The 21,378-nt window shown below is 50.1% G+C and overlaps 1 protein-coding gene across 4 annotated transcripts in view; it reads left to right on the top strand.

Annotated features, from left to right (window-relative positions):
• The window catches only part of SMG9 (SMG9 nonsense mediated mRNA decay factor), a 183,550-nt gene that overhangs the window by 82,353 nt on the left and 79,819 nt on the right, over nt 1-21,378 (top strand). For all 4 annotated transcript variants that reach the window (XM_029576582.1, XM_029576583.1, XM_029576580.1 and 1 more), the window contains 2 exons: nt 12,177-12,289; nt 12,861-12,972. In XM_029576582.1, coding sequence (XP_029432442.1) covers nt 12,177-12,289; nt 12,861-12,972 — 225 coding nt within the window. The remainder of the gene's footprint in view (nt 1-12,176; nt 12,290-12,860; nt 12,973-21,378) is intronic.

Genomic DNA, 21,378 nt, shown 5'->3' with positions numbered 1-21,378 from the left:
TGCTACTGAGCCAGATGCCATGTGGTTTGAGGACAAAAGACCACAGACTGACTAGTGCTGGCTACCCCTCTGTTTTTTCAACTGTTCATTCTGAAGAAAGCATAACTTAATTTGGATTGCAATCAAAGCAGCAACTCCTGTACCTGTCTCCCTAACATATATTAAAGAACATTTTGCAAAAAGTATTCTATCCCGATGTAACACACAATCTATATACACTGTACAACAAATAAAATAAAAACATTGATACTTACAGATTTTTCCTTTTTTTTTTTTTTTCTCGGTACATACTCACAAAATGGATCCTACAGCTTAGAACTTCATTCCACATCTGCTCTGAACTCATAATACTCCGGGATAATCCTCCAGTCTACCTGGGCAACTCAATCTTTGAATGACCAGCCAATTAACCATTCAAGAACTTAGTGCTAGGTTTGTCCACCAAACATAACACTACAGCTTATTAATAATTAATAACAACAGCTATTAGAGTCCCATCTGGGGTGCCAAAATGTATAATAATTTTCTGGACTCAAAGCTAGGGCAACAAGAACACTTCCAATCAGCAAGAAGTTTAAAATTTAGTTTATTTGGCTTTTTAAAAGACAAGTCAAAGACAAGTGTTCCTGGGAGTTGCTATATGCCCTCTATCTGTAATAACGAGCATCTCATCCAATACAGGAAGAGAACCTTCTTTTATAATTAAAACATACAGTATTGCCGAAACTTCCAGAAAGGTGTAACCGCCCACAAACACATGATGCTGTTGTCATGACAATCTATCCTGTATAGGAAATGCTTGTGAGGATCACTCCCCCCATTCTGAGAATTCTTAACCAACTAAACCTGTATATCCTCCCACCATAAAAAGTTCCTTTATCAATCATGGCTTTGCTGGCTTTTGTTCTTCTGTTCTTCTCTTGATATTCTTTGTTATGTAAACAGGTAACAAGTCTGGTTTTTGAATAGAAGCTAGGCTTGAATTCCGTTTCTTGGCACCAGGATTTAATTAAAACTGTCACCTCACAGGATCTTCTTTTCAACTGATTTCTGTCCGTTGAAATATGCATCTGCAAGACAAAAGCCTGCATCCTGGACCCAGCTTCTCTGTATTGTGAAGTAAATGTTGCCATTAAATAGGCCTCTTTCCTATTGTTGCCAGCAAATCTGTCTCAGGGATTTTCTGCAAGTCATGCTCAGAAAAGCACTCAAAGTTCATTCACCTCTGACAAGCCACAGTACAGCAGAGGTGTCTGGGTATTCTTGGTTGTCTTAATCAGACATATTCTTCAGTATCTGTTCTTCAGGTATCTTAAGAATTTCTTTTAAATACCGTTTAAATGTAATCAAGGGAACTTCTCCCATTACTCGGGGGAAATTCAACAGTCTTATATTGAGATGATGCAAGTAATTTTCTACAGACTCTAATCTGCGTGCTTAATATAGACTGTTCCCGCATTATCAGGCCGATACAGTAAGGACGCGTAAGAGTGCGGTAGTGCCGGGCGCACCCTCGTTTGCCACACGCATATTTTGGTTCGCATACCGCTCGATTCGGTATTCAAATTAGACGCAAATCCAAGTGGCGACCAAATCGCGTCAATGAAGCGGTAGGCGTGCGCTATACAGCGGTATTCAGCGCCTATACAGTATCCAGGGTGCGCTGGTACCTGTCATTTCAAATGTCATTTGAAATGTCATTCCACCAGATAAGTTCTTTTCTACAGACCCCGCTGCCTTGAGCACCCGGCTGGACGTCCAAGCCGCGACCTTGAACTTCTGGCTTGGATGTCCAGCCAGGCGCTCAAGGCAGCGGTAAGGTCCATGAACAGAAGCCGCGACTCTCATGGAATAACATCGTTCCTCCATGTATTGCTGATGTCCTTTACCAAACTGCCACTTCCTCTGAAATCTCTCCAGACTGTGAATCTACAGCTCTGCACAGAAGGCAAATGCAGACCCCTGGCTTTCCTTTCCCATTAGCTCTTATTTGTTAACTCTTCCTCATGTGTGTGTGTGTGTGTGTGTGTGTGTGAGTGAGAGAGAGAGAAAGACTCTACTTACGAGCTTGGGCTCTGCCTTCAGTCTCTCGCAGGTCGGGAGCCATCTCCAGGCGGGGAGGACGGGAAAAGGAGATCCCAGATCCCAAAGGTTAGCGTGACCCGAGTACCTCCCCAGGCAGTGATTCCCTCCCCATCGGATGCCCTCCTTTTGGAAGCCCCAAGACCTCCGTGGCCCATGGCCACGGAAATGCCACCCTACCAGCTCCTCTGACTCCGCGACCTCCCGTTGCCTTGAGCGCCCGGCTGGACGCCCAAGTCGGACGTCTGAGGTCGAGGCTTGGGCGTCCAGCCGGGCGCTCAAGGAGGCGGGAAGGTCCATGAACGGACGCCGCGACCTCCCTGTTAAACTGCTCCGCCACGCTCGGGGAGGAGAAGAAGGGAAGGCTTTCGGGGTCTCCAGCTCCCTCTCCTCGCAGGGTGAACTTTCCGAAAAGCTGGCACAGCAGGGGGTTGTCGCCTGCCTCTCTAGGGCGTCCCCGCGGAGAGGAAAGGGTTAATCCCCCTCCCTGACTCCCCCGGCTGCAGGGCACCGTGAATTAGAACTTTGATTCTATGCCTGCGGTGGCAGGGCAAGCGAGCCCAGATCGGGCCTTCCCAGCTGCCCAGCACTAGAGTGAAAGGAACATGTTTTCCCTGTACGTACCCGGATCAGTCCAGACTCCTGGGTTTGGCCCCCCCTCTAGCAGATGGAGACAGAAGTTTACAAACAAAAACTCCGCCTATATCTAGGCTGGTGCCACCTACAGTCTGGCAGTATTCTTCTGTCTCCTAGCAGGTGGAGAGGGTGCCAAACCTACAGTCTGTGCTGAGGCCTAGATTTAGGTGGTAGTTAGTGTGTGTAAAAAAAAAAAAAAAAGGAAGAGAAAGCAGTTTGAGAGTAGGAAGCCGACGGATTGGGGTTCGGACCTCGAGGCTTGCCTGCTGGTCACCGAGCCTGCCTCCCAGAGGGTAGTGAGGTCCTGAGGGGACCATTCCCTCTGGTTGAGGCCGCTGTTACTTGGGGGAGCTCCACTGTCAGCGTCTATCAGGGCTGGAGGTGACATCGGGGTGCCCGGTTCCCTCCCCCCCAGCTGGACCCAGACCTGATTTACTGGTAACTGTGTCTGTGTGCTTAAAAAAAAAAAGTACTGCCTGTTTTTTCTTCTTTTGTCTGTGCCTCGTCTCTCCTGTCCTGTTCCTGTGAGGGGGGAGGTAGAGGACCGCCGTCTCCGGAGAGATCTTTTCTTTTTTGTACTGTGCCTACCCTTTTTTCCTCGTCGGGGCTGCGATGCCGCGGAGAGCTGCATGTCAGGCCTGCGGGTCCGCGGCCACGCGGCTGTCAAGGGACAGCCTGTGTTCGTCATGCGTTTCCGGCAGGGAGGGGGGGTCCATGACGCCGGCAGGGTCCCGGGCAGCAGGCATGTACGCGCTGGTCCTGAGGTCAGCAGGCCGGCAATTAGTGCGGGGCCGGCTTCGGGGACGCTGGGTCCGGGCGCCATTTTGTTTTCTTCGCCGGCATTTTCGGCGGGAACGGCGGCCATTTTAGGTCTGAGGGAAGCCGCGGCAGGAGCGTTGCTGGCGTGTGAGGGGGAGGACGACCCTCCGCCGAGGTTATCCCCGCAGCGGGGGGGTCCCAAGGGAGACAGTCGCGCTTCTGCCATGGGGGGTTTCTCTCCACATCCCTCTGAGGGGGAGGAAGAAGCGGCCTCTGACTTGGACTTGTCCTTTGGGTCCGCGTTTGTTCTGCTTATGCATAAGGCCTTCAAGGCCTGTAGATGGGCCAAGAAGAGGGAATGGGAGACCTCCAGTCCGGATTCGGGGCCTCAGGCGGAGAAAAGGTCCAAGCCAGGTCCGGGGTTGGAGGGCCAGAGTAGGGCTCGACTACTCCGGTCCTCGGTTCCCAGGGGGGAGCTGGAATCGACCATGGACACGGATGAGCCGGAAGACCCGTCCGGGGATACAGAGCTTCCGTCCCAGCCCCCGAGGGGGGTTGATGGGGATGGAGACCAAGGGGCCTCGGGTTCCCAAGGGGCCCATGCTACCGAGGGGGATGACCCGAAGGTGATCCGTTTGTTTCGGAAGGAGGAGCTGGGACCTCTTATCACTGAAATTCTGGGGGAATTAGGGATCCAGGTGCCGCAGGAGGAGTCCCGGCTCGGAGTAACGGACCTGGTCGCTTTGGGTCTCCGGGGGCGTCCTTCAGCCTTCCCTTTGCATTTTTCTGCCTCGGATTTGCTGTTCAAGGAATGGGACACTCCAGATTTGGGGCTGAAGGTGGCGAAGACGATGGATAAACTCTATCCCTTACCGGAGGACGCCCTGGACATGCTGCGCATGCCGAAGATAGACTCAGCAGTAGCAGCGGTCACAAAGAAAACCACCATTCCGGTCACCGGAGGTACTGCTCTTAAGGATTTGCAAGACAGGAAGCTGGAGGTGCAGCTGAAAAAGATCTTCGAAGTCTCCGCATTGGGAATTCGTGCGGCGATTTGTAGTAATTTTTCCCTTCGGGCAGGTCTCTGCTGGGCACAGCAGCTCTTCGCCAATGAGTCTCTGTCGCCGGAAGAAGCACGCCAAGCGAGTCACTTGGAGTCTGTGATCGCTTATAGTGCGGATGCCTTCTATGATCATCTTCGCACTTCGGCCAGGACGATGGTTTCGGCAGTGGCCGTGCGGAGGCTGTTGTGGTTACGACATTGGTCGGCAGACGTGACTTCTAAAGCACGGCTAGGTTCCTTGCCCTTCAAGGGGAGACTGTTGTTTGGTAAAGAATTGGAAGGTTTGATTGAATCCCTAGGGGAGAATAAGGTTCACCGTTTACCGGAGGACAGGCCGCGGTCTCGGGGGGCTGGCACTTCCAGGTCGCGTTTTCGCGGTAGTCGCCGGCCTCGAGGCTCCCGGGGATCCGTTTCTTCTTTTCGTCACAGTGCACAGCGTCAACAATCTTATTCGCAGTCCTTTCGTGGGCGCCGTTTCGGTCGTCCGGGCGCCGGTCAGCCTGTGCAGGGGGGCAAACCTGCACAATGATGGGCGGCCGGTCCATTCCTCCGTTCCCAGAATTGGGGGGCGTCTCGGCCGCTTTTACGAGGAATGGACCAGGATCACGTTGGACCAGTGGGTCCTAGATGTGATAAGACATGGTTACGAGTTAGATTTTTTACACCGGCCGTTTCCGTTTTTTCTGGTTTCCCCTTGCGGGTTCTCAGCGAAGCGACGGGCGATACGGGCCACACTAGATTGTCTCAGGGAGCTCGGCGCGATCGTTCCCGTTCCGGTCAACGAACTTCGCAGGGGCCGGTATTCCATTTACTTCGTAGTACCAAAGAAGGAAGGAACGTTTTGGCCCATCCTGGACCTGAAGGGGGTCAACAAATGTCTGCGGGTTCCTCGGTTTTGAATGGAAACTTTACAGTCTGCGATCGCGTCCGTGCATCCGGAGGAGTTTCTGGCCTCCCTGGACCTCACAGAGGCGTATCTCCACGTTGGCATTCGGGCAGAGCATCAACAGTTCCTTCGGTTTGCAGTGCTGGGGCAGCATTTTCAATTCCAGGCGCTCCCGTTTGGTCTGGCCACAGCCCCTCGAATGTTCACCAAGATTATGGTGGTAGTGGCAGCGCACCTCCGGAGGGAAGGTCTGTTGGTGCACCCGTATTTGAACGATTGGCTAATCCGTGCCAAGTCGGAGACGCTCTGCCGAGCAGCGATCCAGCGGGTTCTCCAATTGTTGGACAAGCTCGGTTGGATAGTCAATGTCTCCAAGAGTCAGTTGACGCCGTCGCAGTCCCTGGAGTTTTTGGGAGCGTTGTTCGACATGCGTCAGGGAATGGTTTCTCTTACACAAGACCGAATGTTCACATTGCAAGCGCGCGTTCGCAGATTGTTATCCAAGCAGGTGCCCATTGTCTCGGACTATTTGCAGGTGTTGGGGTCCATGACGTCAACACTGGAATTGGTACCTTGGGCGTTCGCTTATATGCGGCCCTTACAGTCAGCGTTGCTCTCCCGATGGAACCCGGTCTCGGAAGAATTTCATCTGCCCCTGCCCCTGCCCCTGACTCTGGCAGCCAGGGACAGCTTGGATTGGTGGTTGTGTCCGGCCAACTTGAGTCACGGGGTTCCTTTAGAGATCCCGTCTTGGACGGTCATTACCACGGATGCCAGTCTGCTCGGCTGGGGAGCGGTGTGCTTACGGCGTTCAATACACGGGCAGTGGTCGCCTCAGGAAGCGTCGTGGTCCATAAATCGTCTGGAAACCAGAGCGGTTCGGCTGGCTCTTCTGGAGTTCCTACCACTCATTCGCGGCAGGGCAGTCAGAGTGTTGTCCGACAACGCGACCACTGTGGCGTACATCAACCGACAAGGGGGAACCAAGAGTCAGGCTATAGCGTCCGAAGCTCGTCTCATGTTCACTTGGGCGGAGCGTCATCTCAGTTGTCTTGCAGCCTCCCACATAGCCGGGGTAGACAATGTTCAGGCCGATTTCTTGAGCCAAAATTGGCTGGATACAGGAGAGTGGGTGCTAGCGGAGGATGCCTTCCGGCTCGTTTGTGCTCTGTGGGGCACACCTGCGATCGATTTGATGGCAACCTTCCGCAATGCGAAAGCGCCTCTGTTTTTTGCTCGAAGGCGGGAGACGGCAGCAGAGGGAGTAGATGCCCTGGCTCTTCCATGGCCGAAGGACGTACTACTCTGTGTTTCCTCAGTGGCCACTCATAGGAAAGGTATTGTGGCGGATCGAGGCACACTTGGCAGACGACGTTCTGGTGGCGCCCGAGTGGCCACGGCACCCGTGGTTCGCAGACCTCCTGAACCTGGCGGTAGAGGAGCCTCTCCGTTTCCCGTATTTTCCGGACCTTCTGCACCAAGAACCCGTGTGTTTCGACCAGGTCGATCGCTTTTGTCTAGCGACCTGGCTTTTGAGAGGCAAAGGCTGAGATCTAAGGGCTACGCGGAACCGGTGGTCGCTACTCTATTATGCTCCCGGAAGACGTCTACTTCCTTATCTTATGTTAGGGTCTGGAAGTTGTTTGAATCGTGGTGTCTGAACCCGGGACATGGTTCCTACGCGAGTAACCGTGCTGGATATCCTTCTGTTCCTGCAGGACGGTTTGTCTAAGGGTCTTTCATGTAGTTCCTTGCGGGTTCAGGTGGCGGCGCTGGGTTCCTTACGTGGTTTGATTCAGGGGAAACCAGTGGCAGCTCATCCTGATGTAGTGTGTTTCCTGCAAGGGGCGAAACATCTGCGGTCTCCGATTCATCAGCCTTGTCCATCCTGAAATTTGAATCTTGTTCTTCGGGCCTTGTGTGGCACTCCGTTCGAGCCTATTCGCAAAACCACCTTGAAGGATTTGACACTGAAGGTAGTGTTCTTAGTGGCCATTGTTTTGGCGCGTCGGATTTCCGAGCTTCAAGCTTTGTCGTGCAGGGAGCCCTTTTTGAGGATATCGGAGTCAGGGGTATCCTTGCATACGGTTCCATCCTTCTTACCCAAGGTGGTTTCTTCTTTCCATGTCAACCAGTCGGTTGAGTTACCGTCGTTCTTGCAACTCGATGATTCGGATCCTTTGGCTAAGGACCTCCGTAAATTGGATGTGCGGCGCGTCCTGTTACGTTATCTGGAGGTAACTAATGCGTTTCGGGTTTCCGATCATCTGTTCATGCTCTGGAGTGGTCCTTGAAGGGGCAATGCGGCGTCCAAGACTACCATTGCGCGATGGTTGAAAGAGGCCATCAATTCGGTGTATATGTTGCAGGTTCGGTCCCTGCCCTTGGGGCTGCGTGCCCATTCTACTCGCTCTCGGGCCACTTCTTGGGCGGAATGTCAACATATCTCGGCGGAAGAGATTTGCAGGGCAGCAACGTGGAAATCTTTGCATACTTTTTCCCGGCACTACTGTTTGGATGTCAAGGCTCCCGGTGCGGGAGGGTTTGGAGAAGGTGTGCTTAGAGCGGGCCTCTCCGGATCCCATCCCAGGTGAAGTGCGCTTGGGTACATCCCAGGAGTCTGGACTGATCCGGGTACGTACAGGGAAAAGAAAATTAGGTTCTTACCTTTGATAATTTTCATTCCTGTAGTACCACGGATCAGTCCAGAGTCCCACCCGGATAAGTGCTACTATCGGGAGAGGCCATAGTGTACGTGCTGCTTTCTGTTTGATATTTTGTTCCTTTTCTGTCTGTTATCGGTATCTCGGGTTCATTTTCCCAGTTGGGCGTTGAGAACCGGTAATGAGGATTCTGTTGGACTGGTGTTGTTGGTCCTGGTTAGAAGGTTCGTTAGCCAGTTTGATTTGTGATTTTCCTGCTCTGACATTAAGTAATACTGCCAGACTGTAGGTGGCACCAGCCTAGATATAGGCGGAGTTTTTGTTTGAAAACTTCTGTCTCCATCTGCTAGAGGGGGGGCCAAACCCAGGAGTTTGGACTGATCCGAGGTACTACAGGAACAAAAATTATCAAAGGTAAGGACCTAATTTTCTTTTAAATGACTTTTGTGCAGAGAAGGTTGAAGGAGGGAGATCCAGAGGGGGCGAAGATACAGCTCAAGGCAGCGGGAAGCTGAACACCACACTAACGCCAGGGTCAGGGTAGGCGGTAAATTTGCAGGTTAAAGACATGGCAAAATAGCTGGTTAAAAAGGCGATAATTTGGGCGCACGTTACTGTATCGGAGGAAATAGCTAAATGGATCATTAACATATATACATGCGGCAGGCGGAGATGGATACGCGTCCGTTTCAGTAAGCGGTAAGGACGCGTAAAACCAGATATTGAATTGCAGGTTAGCCATACGCGTCCAAAGCGGGTTAAAAACAGGGTAATCGCGGTCGCGCTTTACTGTATCGGCCTGAATGATAGCATTAGAGTCAGATATTCCTTTCATGTCTTTTTTAATCTCCATTATGGCTTGGTTTTTTTCTGCAATTTTCATATTTTTCTCAAGAGAGGTAATTTTCTGGGAGTTTTCTTCGACCCTATAGGCCTGTTCATTGTGTCCAGCTGCTAGCCCCACAATTAAGTCCCATAGGGACGCCAGCGTTATAACAACTGGTTTTTTAATTTCAAAGGGCTTCAAAAAGGTTTTATTTACCTCCAATCCTCCAATGTTTGGTGTTAATGCTGTTCCACTTACAGCTCCTCGCTCTTCCATCGTGGTGGGGGCACCATAAAACCTCTCCCGTTCCCCTGTAACGCTGAGCAGCCCATCTTCCTGAGTCTGACCTGGGGAATCTTTCCCCTGTAGGACCAGCTGGTCGATGGTGTCGGGGTGAAATGCATCCGGCTGCAACCGCGGCTCTGGAGGACTTGCTGGGCAGACTGGATGTGCCATTTGGTCGTCTTCTGCTGTCATTTCTATGTTTCTTACTTGAGCGATTGGCTGATTCGTGCGAAATCGAAAGCATTTGCCCAGGAGGAGATTCAGAGAGTACTTCAGCTCCTGCAATCGCTGGGCTGAGTGGTTAGTCTCGCCAAGAGCCGACTGGAGCCCATTCAGTTGTTGGAATATTTGGATGCTCTATTCGACACTCAGCAGGACAGAGTTTTTCTTACCAAGGAACGCATCTCCAAGCTGCAAGTCCAAGTAAGAGGTTTAATGCTCAAGCACCCACACAGAGTCAGAGATTATTTACAGGTTCTTGGGTCGATGACTTCAACATTAGAACTGGTACCCTGGGCCTTTGCTCATATAAGGCCTTTACAGTCCACCTTGCTTTCCCAATGGAACCCAGTCTCCGAGCTTTTTCATCTACCTTTGCCTCTTACGGAGGCAGCGTGATCCTGTCTTGATTGGTGGTTGGTGACGGACAATTTAACCCGAGGAGTTCCCCTGGAGGTCCCCCGACTGGACTGTGGTCACCACGGATGCCAGTGTCTCTGGTTGGGGAGTGGTATGCCAAGGGAAATCGGTGCAAGGACTTTGGTCTCCCGTCGAATCGCTCTGGTCGATCAATCGACTGGAAACCAGGGCGGTATGGTTGGCATTGCAAGTGTTCCATCCTCTTCTCAAGGGCATGTCGGTCAGAATTCTCTCAGACAGTGCGACCACAGTGGCGTACATCAGTCGCCAAGGAGGAACCAGAAGTCAACCGGTGGCGATGGAAGCTCGCCAATTGATCAGCTGGGCAGAACAAAACTTGGTAAGCATTGCAGCATCTCACATCGCCGGCATGGACAATGTACAGGCAGATTTTCTCAGTTGACACCGCCTAGATCCCGGATAATGGGCACTGGGGGAGACCGCCTTTCAACTCATATGCGATACATGGGGCACGCCCAGCATGGACCTAATAGCAACTTTTCAGAATGCCAAAGCGCCATGGTTCTATGCTCGTTGCAGAGAGATGGGAGCAGAAGGGGTAGATGCCCTTGTGCTGCCTTGGCCCACTGAGGTTCTGCTGTATTTCTTCCCGCCTTAGCCATTGATCGGCAAAGTGCTCAGGCGGATAGAGATCCATCCAAAGGAGGTCATCCTGATAGCTCCGGAATGGCTGAGACGTCCCTGTTTGCAGACCTTCTTAATTTCACGGTGGAGGGGCCGCTGCGGTTTCCAGTTCTCCCAGACCTGCTGCATCAAGGGCCTGTTTGTTTAGAGGAAGTCGATCGCTTCTGTCTAGCGGCATGCCTTTTGAAAGGCAGAGGTTAAGTTGCAAAGGCTATTCTCCAGCCGTAGTAGCTATGCTTTTCTGATTGCGTAAGACTTCTACCAATCTCACATATGTTAGAGTATGGAAAATTTTTGAGACTTGGTGTTTGGACCAAGAGGTCACGCCTACCCATGCCTCGGTGTCGGATATTCTGTATTTTCTACAATCCGGTCTTTCTAAGGGTTTGTCATGTAGTTCCCTCAGTGCAGGTGGCAGCGCTTGGTTGTTTGTGTGGCTCCGTCCAGGGAGTAGCGTTAGCGGCACATCCGTATGTAGTTCGTTCCCTTAAAGGAGCAAAACACTTGTGTCCTCCAATTCGGCATCCTTATCCATCATGGAGTCTGAATTTAGTCCTCACTGCCCTTTGCTCGGCGCCTTTTGAGCTTTTGAAGAGATCAACTCCAAAAGATCTTACCTTGAAGATGATTTTTCTAGTGGCCATTACATCGGCTTGTAGGGTGTTGGAACTCCGGCGGTTTCCTGTAGGGAACCCTTTTTGCGGATTTCGGATTCGGACATTTCTTTAAGGAAGGTTCCGTCTTTCTTGCCGAAAGTGGTTTCCTCCTTTCATGTCAAGCAATCAGTGGAGCTGCTGGCCTTCACGGACTTAAACCGTTCTGATCCTTTGGCTGGCGACTTGCGAAAGCTCGACGTTCGTAGAGCTTTGCTGCGTTACCTAGAGGTTACCAATGAGTTTCGTGTGATAGACCATCTTTTTGTGCTCTGGAGCGGTCCTAAACGAGGACCGCAGGCATCCAAAGCTACTATAGCTCGTTGGCTAAAGGAGGCTATTAGTTCGACCTATCGCCTTCCTGGGAGATCCCTTCCTATGGGTCTGCGTGCCCACTCTACTCGTTCGCAAGCGGCATCTTGGGCAGAGTGTCAGATGGTATCACTGCAGGAGATTTGCAGGGCGGCTACGTGGAAATCCCTGCATACTTTTGCGAGACATTACAGACTGGATGTCCAGGCTCCAGTTTCAGGAGGATTTGGAGAGGGAGGGCTTCGAGTGGGCCTCTCCAGATCCCATCCCAGGTAAGAAAGCTCTGGTACATCCCAGGAGTCTGAACTGATCCGAGTACGTACAGGGAAAAGAAAATTAGTTTCTTACCTGATAATTTTCGTTCCTGTAGTACCACAGATCAGTCCAGAATCCTGCCCGTCAGAGACATGGAAGAAAGGGATAACTGCTCTGTCTCCATCTGTTAGAGGGGGGGCAAAACCCAGGAGTCTGGTCTGATCCGTGGTACTACAGGAACAAAAATTATCAGGTAAGAAACTAATTGTCCTTTACCCCCCCCCCCTGCTTTGCAGCACCCTGATCTTTCCAGCACTGTGATGCCCGCATACAGCTCTGTTAGTGCACCTCAGTCCTGCCCATTTAAAGTACTGAATCCCTACATATGAGCTGTGACATGCTTTTCTAGTAGTGTTGTTGTCATCATAGTTTGTCCTTGCTCCTGTTTTATTTGTCTGTACATTACTTCCAGTTCTTGCTGGACCAGACAGATGTTCTTGTGGTGGGAATTCTGGGGCTCCAAGGCACAGGAAAATCCACCATGATGTCTCTGCTTTCAGCCAATACGCCAGAGGAAGACCAGAGGTAATGAAACAGGATTCATTATCTGACTGCGTGTAATGTATGCAGTAACACACAGGACATGATGTGTACCATAAGATGTCTGTATGGCCCAGGGTGGGAAAATCCAGGACCTAGAGCTTTCAGCAGCCAGGCAGAGCACAGGAATCCTAGAACCTAGTGATCATTTATTTATTTATTTATTTATTTTTGGTTTTTATATACCGGAAGTTCCTGTATACAATACATATCACTCCGGTTCACATTTAACAGAAATAACTATCGCCGGGGAGGCGGTTTACATGGAACATATCGAATATAATGAACGGATAATAATCAAGGTAAAATCTATTATGAAACAGCTAAGATCAACTTAGAGAACAACTTAGAAAACAACTTGAAACATATAACTGACACAATATGAACATTACAATAATGCTGTAAGACAAGGCTGAAAGTTTGTTCTTCTTGCTTTTAGCTCTCTGGGAAAGCTTGATGAAAAAGCCAAGTCTTGAGTTTGATCATGCACTTAGATCAAAAACCCCATACGTTGTTTTCAGAATTTCCAAGTAACTTGCTGTCGTTTGTGACGCAGGGCCTACGTGTTCCGTGTACAGAGTCAGGAGATGAAAGAGAGAGGAGGCAACCAGACAACTGGCATTGATTTCTTCATCACCCAGGAGAGAATCATCTTCCTGGACACCCAGGTGAGTAGGAGGGCCCTTTCCCTTGGGACCCTCTCTATCATACCAACATTTGTAGGGTGGGTCCATCCTCTGGACCTTCTCCACCATCTCTAGGTGAATAAGAAGAGCCCTTCAATGGGGCACTCTCCACCATACATAGGGTCTGTAGGATGGGTCTTCTTCCTCATACTCAGATGGGCAGGATTGAGAAAGAGGCCTTTTTTTGCATATAGGAAAATTGGTTCTTGCCTGCTAATTTTCGTTCCTGTAATACAGATCAGTCCAGACCAGTGGGTTGTGCATTCCTACCAGCAGATGGAGTCAGAGAACAAGAACTTTGGGCACAGCTACATAACGAGAGTGCCACCTGCAGTCCCTCAGTATTGACCTGTACCCAAGCCTAAACAACCAAACTTTATTTAAAAGGCGAAGGGGGTTGAAACCCAAAAATTTAACCGCCAACCTCTTTCCCAGAACAGATAAAACAAAAAAAAACCCCACTAGACCACCTCGGAGCTTGCCCCTTCCGGATCATTTGCAAAAAGACCAAATTGTTTCTTCAGGAAATATCACCTCTCAAGGTAGTCTTTTGGAATCTGAAAAGGGGGATAGGTCTCTGGACATCTGTGGTATTACAGGAATGAAAATTAGTAGGTAAGAACCAATTTTCTTTTCCTGAACATACCCAGATCAGTCCAGACCAGTGGGATGTACCCAAGCTACTCTACCCTGGCCGGGAACCCGAAAGACCCGCTCACAGTGCACCCTCCCCAAAGGACGATTCAACTTGCATCCTCACATCCAAACGATAATGCTTGGTGAAAGTGTGCAGGGAGAACCAAACCGCCGCTCTGCAGGTCTCCTGAGGCGACAGAAGCTGACACTCAGCCCAGGAGGTAGCCTGGGCTCTAGTGGAATGAGCTCTCAGATGCACGTGCATCTGACGCCCGAGGGCAACATAAGCCGCAGAGATAACCACCTTAATCCAGCACAAAATCGCCTTCGAAGCTTTGGTCACCCTTCTTAGGAGCCCTAAACAAGACAAACAGATGGTCTGAACGCCGGAAGTCATTAGTAACCTCCAAATAGTGCAAAAGAACGCGACGCACATCCAAAAGATGAAGTTCCCTCTCCTGAGGAGAATCCCTGGACCAGTTCGGAAATCCTGGTAGATCCACCGCCTGATTGACATGAAAAGCAGAGACCACCTTTGGCACAAAGGAAGGAACTGTGCACAGCAAAACTCTATCATCGTAAATCCTAAGAAAAGGACCTTGACACGACAAAGCCTGTAACTCTGAAATGCGTTGAGCAGAACAAATGGCTACGAGGAAAACGGTCTTAAAGGTAAAATCCTTAATGGGAGCCCTCCGTAAAGGCTCAAGGGGGGCTCTGCAAAACACCCAAAGCACCAGGTTCAAAGACCAGACGTACGGGAGGATGTAAATACTTTACACCTTTGAGGAAACATGAAATGTCTGGATGCACTGCCAGCGACTGACCGTGAACTCTGCCCCTTAAGGAACCTAAGGCAGCCACCTGAGCCCTAAGAGTTGAAAGCTAAACCTTTGGCCAACCCCTTTTGTAGGAAGCCCAACACCTGGGGAATCTCCGTTGACAAAGGATCTAAGGAGCGTTGGCGGCACCATGCCTCAAATAACTTCCAGATCCTAATATAGGCCATAGAAGTAGAAGGCCGACACGCCTGAAGAAGAGTGGAAATGACCTGCTCAGAATATCCCCGCAATCGCCGCCTCTCAAAAGCCAGGCCACAAGAGAGAAGTGATCCTCCCGATCCTAAAATATGGGTCCCTGACGGAGTAGATGCGGAAGATGCGCCAGCTGTAGAGGACCTTCCAAGGCTAATCGCATCATGTCAGCGAACCACGGGCGATGCTGCCACTCCAGAGTCACCAACACTACACTGCCTGGATGCTGCTCTATGCGTTGTAGAAGCTGATCGATGAGAGGCCAGGGAGGAAAGGCATAGAGAAGAATGCCCATGGGCCACGGACATACCAGAGCATCCAGTCCTACCGAGCCTATTTCTCGACGGCTGAAGAAGCGCTCCATCTTCGCATTGGCTCGAGTTGCCATCAGATCCAACTGAGGCACGCCCCACCTGGCGCAAATGAGGTTCCATGCTTCGGGAGCTAACTCGCATGCTTCGGGAGCTAACTCCCACTCTCCTGGATTGAGCTTTGCCTGCTGAGGAAGTCCACCTGCACATTTTTCACGCCTGCAACATGAGATGCGGCGATTCCTTTGAGATGGCGCTCCGCCCAAGCGAACAATAGCCTCGCCTCCAATGCCACCGCGAGACTCCATGTCCCGCCTTGCTGGTTGATGTAAGCTACCGTCGTCGCGTTGTCTGAGAACACTCGAACCATTGTGTCCTTGACCAGAGGAAGAAATACTCTGAGGGCCAGTCGGAGAGCCCTCGTCTCGAGGCAGTTGATGGACCAGGATTTCTCCGTTGGAGACCAAATCCCTTGGGTGGATTTGTTGAGGCAGACTACACCCCATCCGGATAGACTGGCATCCGTGGAGATAACCACCTGATTCGGAGGGTCTAAGTCCACGCCCTGTTCCAGGTTGCTGCGTGAAAGTCACCATGATAGACTGAATCTGGAAGGAGAGGTAATGGTATATGGAACTGTTCCACACCGGACTCCACCGCGATAACAGTACACGCTGCAACGGACACAAATGAGCGAATGCCCACGGGACCAAATCCAAGGTTGGAGGCCATGGATCCTAGAAACCTGTAAGTGATGCCAAACCGTCAGATTCTTCCTCTGAAGCAGGGCTTGGACCTGACCCTGCAACTTAGTTACACGGTCCGCTGCCAGAGAAACCTTGCCTCGGAAAGTGTCGAAGAGCGCTCCCAAGTAGACCAAGGACTGCGTGGGCTCCAAATGAGTTTTCTACAACTAGTCAAGACTACCGGTCAGTTCTCCAGGCCCTTTTATTCTCCAAACTAGATTATTGTAATTCCCTTCTCCTGGGGCTCCTAACCTCCACCCTCAAGCCTCTCCAACTACTGCAAAATGCGGTAGCAAGATCCCTCACAAACAGTAAATGTTCCACCCACATCACTCCCATACTCAAAGACCTCCATTGGCTCCCCATAACCCATAGAATTCAATATAAAGCCCTAACCCTCCTACACAAATCCATCAACAATGAAAAGACAGACTGGCTAAAGGACACCCTCATACCATACAACTCCCAAAGAAATGTCCAATCCAAAAACACCGGACTACTAATTATTCCCTCCACCAGGCTGGCTCACTTCACCTCTACAAGAGAGCGTGCAGTCTCAATAGCAGGACCCACATTGTGGAATAAACTGCCCACAAAACTCAGAACGGAACCCTCAACACAGACCTTCAAAAATCATTAAAAACCTGGCTGTTCCAACCGACAAGCTAACCCCACGTCCCTGCAAAGCAACCAAAAAACCAACCCGACTCACAGTATATTATGAGACCATCCCATTAATCCTCCCACACACCCCAACCCAACATCCAAAATGAAAAATAAAACAATTCGCTCTACCTATCAGAATATCCGCTTACCTCAAATGCAGAAATCCCATACTCCCCAATGACTACTTATAGTTAAGTCTCCCCATAAAATATCAAACGAGTTCCACTCTGTCAAAAACGTTACTCTTTTATATTGTTAAGATATTAAAACGTTGTTTTGTTATGTTATTCCTATACTGTTAAGATAATGACTTTTTATTGCAGTACTGTATAGATAACTGTTACTTTTTACTCATAAGATAAGACATTATTATTGTTGTAATGTAAAGATAATTGGACCCTGTTGTTACTGTTGTCAAATTATCCATCAAGTTACTATGTAAACTGATGTGATATTTCAAATTGAATGTCGGTATAGAAAAACAAATAAATAAATTTATGACCCAGCCGAGTGACTGCAAGGTGAGCATCACCCTCTGAACTGATCTTACGCAGTCTTCCTGAGATGCTTGGATTAGCCAGTCGTCGAGATACAGGTTAACAAGGACTCCCTCCTTGCGCAGGAACGCCGCCACGACCACCATGACTTTGGTGAAAGTACATGGAGCCATTGCCAGGCCAAAAGGAAGAGCTTGAAACTGGAAATGTTGGCCCATCACCTTGAAGCAGAGGGAACCGCTGGTGAGCCCGGCGAATTGGGATGTGGAGATACGCCTCGGTGAGGTCTAACGTCGCGAGAAACTCTCCTCTGCATACCGCGGCCACCACAGTTCTCAACGTCTCCATGTGAAAACGGGGAACTCACAAACAACTGTTCACCTTGTGCCCTCTTTCTTGGGAACCACAAAGTAGACCGAATACCATCCCTTGCCCTGTTCCGCCAGAGGAACTGGAACAATGGCCTGGAGATCGAGCAGCCATTGTAGAGTCCCCTGTACTGCCTCGTGCTTGACCTGCGAAGCGATGCGAGACTCCACAAAGGCTTCCCGCCCCGGGCGCGAAAACCCAAGAACGTAACCATCCCGGACCACTTCCAAGACCCATCGGTCCAAGGTAATCTTTTCCCACTCCGCGTAGAAGCTCGACAATCTGCCTCAGACAGCTTCTACGACGGAATGGGTGCCCCTGGCTTCATTGGGTAGGTTTTCCACGACCAGCACCCTGGCCCATGGACTCTCTCTGGGTGCCGTCCTCCACGATAGGACTGCTGACGTCCCGAGCCCGGCCTGGACCCCGAAGGAGCTGAAGACCTACCAGGGCGAAATCTGCGAGAATCCCGAAAACGAGCCCGTGGGAGAAAAACCTTCCCCGAAGGTTTCCTATCATCTAGCAATCGGTTGCCCTTAGACTCCCCTAGCAATTTCACCAACTGGTCGAGATCCTCCCCGAAGAGAAACTTGCCCTTAAAGGGGAGGTTACAAAGTTGAGACTTGGAAGATAAGTCTGCTGACCAATTATGCAACCAGAGCACTCTGAGCCGTAACCGCAGACACCATACTACGCGCCGAGGCCCTAATCAAGTCATACAACGCGTCCGCGACATAGGCAACTCCTGCCTCCAAAAGCGCAGCTTGCAAGGGCCCCCCACCATCGGGTCTGGGGGTTGCGGCTGCCTCCTGAACCCAGCAAAGACAGGCACTCTGCATGAGGCTGGCGCAAATCGCCACCCTGAGACTCAGCGCTGAGAGCTCAAAGATTCGCTTCATAAGAATCTCCAGTTTGTGGTCCTGAATGTCCTTCAGTGCAGCGGTCCTGGCCACAGGAATGGTGGTAGTCTTAGTCATGGCAGACACTGAGTGTTCACCTTCGGTATTTTTAGAAGATCCAAAACATCCTGCGATAGCGGGGTAAAGTTTCGCCATGGCTCATAAGAACTTGCCATGCTGGGTCAGACCAAGAGTCCATCAAGCCCAGCATCCTGTTTCCAACAGAGGCCAAACCTGGCAATTACCCAAACACTAAGAATATCCCATGCTACTAATGCAATTAATAGCAGTGGCTATTCCTAAGTAAACTTGATTAATAGCCGTTAATGGACTTCTCCTCCAAGAACTTAACCAAACCTTTTTTGAACCCAGCTACACTAACTGCTCTAACCACATCCTCTGGTGACAAATTCCAGAGCTTTATTGTGCGTTGAGTGAAAAACAATTTTCTCAGATTAGTCTTAAATGTGCTACTTGCTAACTTCATGGAATGCCCCCTAATCTTTCCATTATTCGAAAGTGTAAATAACCGATTCACATCTACTCGTTCAAGACCTCTCATGATCTTAAAGACCTCCATCATATCCTCCCTCAGCCGTCTTTTCTCCAAGCTGAACAGCCCTAACCTCTTCAGCCTTTCCTCATAGGGGAGCTGTTCCATCCCCTTCCCACTTTTAAACCCGCATCCGGCGAGTCCCACTCCCGTGTCACTAGCTTCTTAGGTAATGGGAAGGAAGTCGGACCCCGAATCCCATCCAGGACCGGGTTGGCACCTTCGCTGTCTGATTCCTCCTGTGAAAATTTGATCCCCAGAACCTCCAAGATCTGGGAAATGAGGTTTAAGCTCCTCTCGCTTAAACAAGCACACTACGCTGGGATCATCGCCTTCCGAGGGTGAGAGGTCAACTTGGTCCGGGTAATCCTGTATCACATCACCCATATCCTGGGTGAGTCCCGGATCCTGATCCGCCCCAAGGTTTGAGGGATCCCCGAGTGGGGCCGGCAACCTATCCACACCTTGAGTCCCTTGGTGAGCCCCTGCAGGGTGATGACAGTCTGGGGATCCCATGGGTATTTGCTTTGGTGGAGGTTCTGCCAAAGGGTGCGGCTGCGCTGCTCTCTTCAGGATCTCCTGTTTCCTAGCCAGGAATGCCTGATGCAGCAGGAGCACAAACTCAGGGCAAAACTCCCCTGAATCAACATCATCCCCTGCAGGAGGGTCCGGTGGCCCAGAGTCATCCCCAAACACGGGAATTTGATCCACCGGAGAAAGAATGGGAGGATGGGAGGGGCTGCCTCCTCCATTGGCAGCCACTGCGAGCTACCCTCCCCCCGCCGAGGAGGACCGCTAAAAAAAAAAAAAAAGAAAAAAATTCTAGTCAGAAAACCTTCGTGCGACTGCAGGAGCTAAAAATAGAAAAACTCCTTGCAGGCGCGAAATTGCTATGAGGAGAACTGCTGGTGCGAAAATAAAGAGGCCTCACATGCTCGTGAAGGCCTACCCCCCCCCCCCCCCCTCTCCGCCGACCTACCCGGAGCCCCGGGCCGTCGTGAGACCCGCGGGGTTAAGCTCACCACTCCAGCTGGCCTGCCGACCAAACAGCAAGGCCCATCCTCCAAATGAACTCCTCCTACCTTGAAAGGCTTCTTCCTTGCTTTCTTTCTGATTTTTTTTTTTTTAAGAAAACTTTAACTTGACAGAGTTTGGAGTCTGAGGAAGGCGTGAGAGGAGCCTCCTCAGTGCTCGAGGATACCAGGAGCCTCTGGCTATCGAGACACTGGCACTGATGCGGGCGGGACGCAGGCAAGGGTATCCAACCCCCCGGATGCCCGGCCAACTGAGGGATGACCCACGAAGGTGCCTAACACCTCAGGAAGCTACACTACTAACTACAAACTAACCTATCCTAGGAAAAAAAACTTTCCCTCATAACCTTTTTTTTTTTTTTTTTAAACTGACTAGCAGACTCCATCTGCTGGAGTCAGAGAAATACTGAGGGACTGCATGTGGCACTCTCCTTATGTAGCAGTGCCCAAAGTTCTTGTTCTCTGACTCCATCTGCTGGTAGGAATGCTCAACCCACTGGTCTGGACTGATCTGGGTATGTTCAGTCACCAAAGCTTTTTTGTTTTTTTTACATAAGAAATTGCCATGCTGGGTCAGACCAAGGGTCCATCAAGCCCAGCATCCTGTTTCCAACAGAGGCCAAACCAGGCCACAAGAACCTGGCAAGTACCCAAACACCAAGAAGATCCCATGCTACTGATGCAATTAATAACAGTGGCTATTCCCTAAGTAAACTTGATTAATAGCAGTTAATGGACTTCTCCTCCTTGAACTTATCCAAACTTTTTTGAACCCCGCTACACTAACTGCACTAACCACATCCTCTGGCAACAAATTCCAGAGCTTAATTGTGCATTGAGTGAAAAAGAATTTTCTCCGATTAGTCTTAAATGTGCTACTTGCTAACTTCATGGAATGCCCCCTAGTCCTTCTATTATTCGAAAGTGTAAATAACCGATTCACATCTACTCTTTCAAGACCTCTTGTGATCTTAGACCTCTATCATATCCCCCCTCAGACGTCTCTTCTCCAAGCTGAACAGCCCCAACCTCTTCAGCCTTTCCTCATAGGGGAACCGTTCCATCCCCTTTTTGGTTGCCCTTCTCTGTACCTTCTCTATCACAACTATATTTTTTTTTTAGATGCAGCGACCAGAATTGTACACAGTATTCAAGATGCGGTCTCACCATGGAGTGAGAGCAGAAATACACAATAAGCAGCCAAATGTCCGATCTGTATTTATTTATTGTGTAGAGACAAATATGTGCACATATTTGTCTCTACACAATAAATAAATACAGATCGGACATTTGGCTGCTTATTGTGTATTTCTGCTCCCACGGCTTTATTAAGCAGCCTTCCTTGCTGTTTTGTCAGTCACCATGGAGTGATACAGAGGCATTATGACATTTTCCATTTTATTAATCATTCCCTTCCTAATAATTCCTAACATTCTGTTTGCTTTTTTGATGCAATTAATAACATTGCAGCCCACTGAGCTGATGATTTCAAAGTATTATCCACTATGATGCCTAGATCTTTTTCCTGAGTGGTAGCTCCTAATATGGAACCTAACATCGTGTAACTACAGCAATGGTTATTCCCTGTACGTACCTGGATCAGTCCAGATAGTGGGTTATGTCCCCCTTCCAGCAGATACAGT

Source organism: Rhinatrema bivittatum, chromosome 14 (assembly GCF_901001135.1).
Source record: "Rhinatrema bivittatum chromosome 14, aRhiBiv1.1, whole genome shotgun sequence".
In the NCBI taxonomy this organism is placed as follows: Eukaryota; Metazoa; Chordata; class Amphibia; order Gymnophiona; family Rhinatrematidae; genus Rhinatrema; species Rhinatrema bivittatum.
The sequence above is the reverse complement of the archived record's forward strand: the minus strand, read 5'-3'. Positions and strand labels throughout refer to the sequence as shown.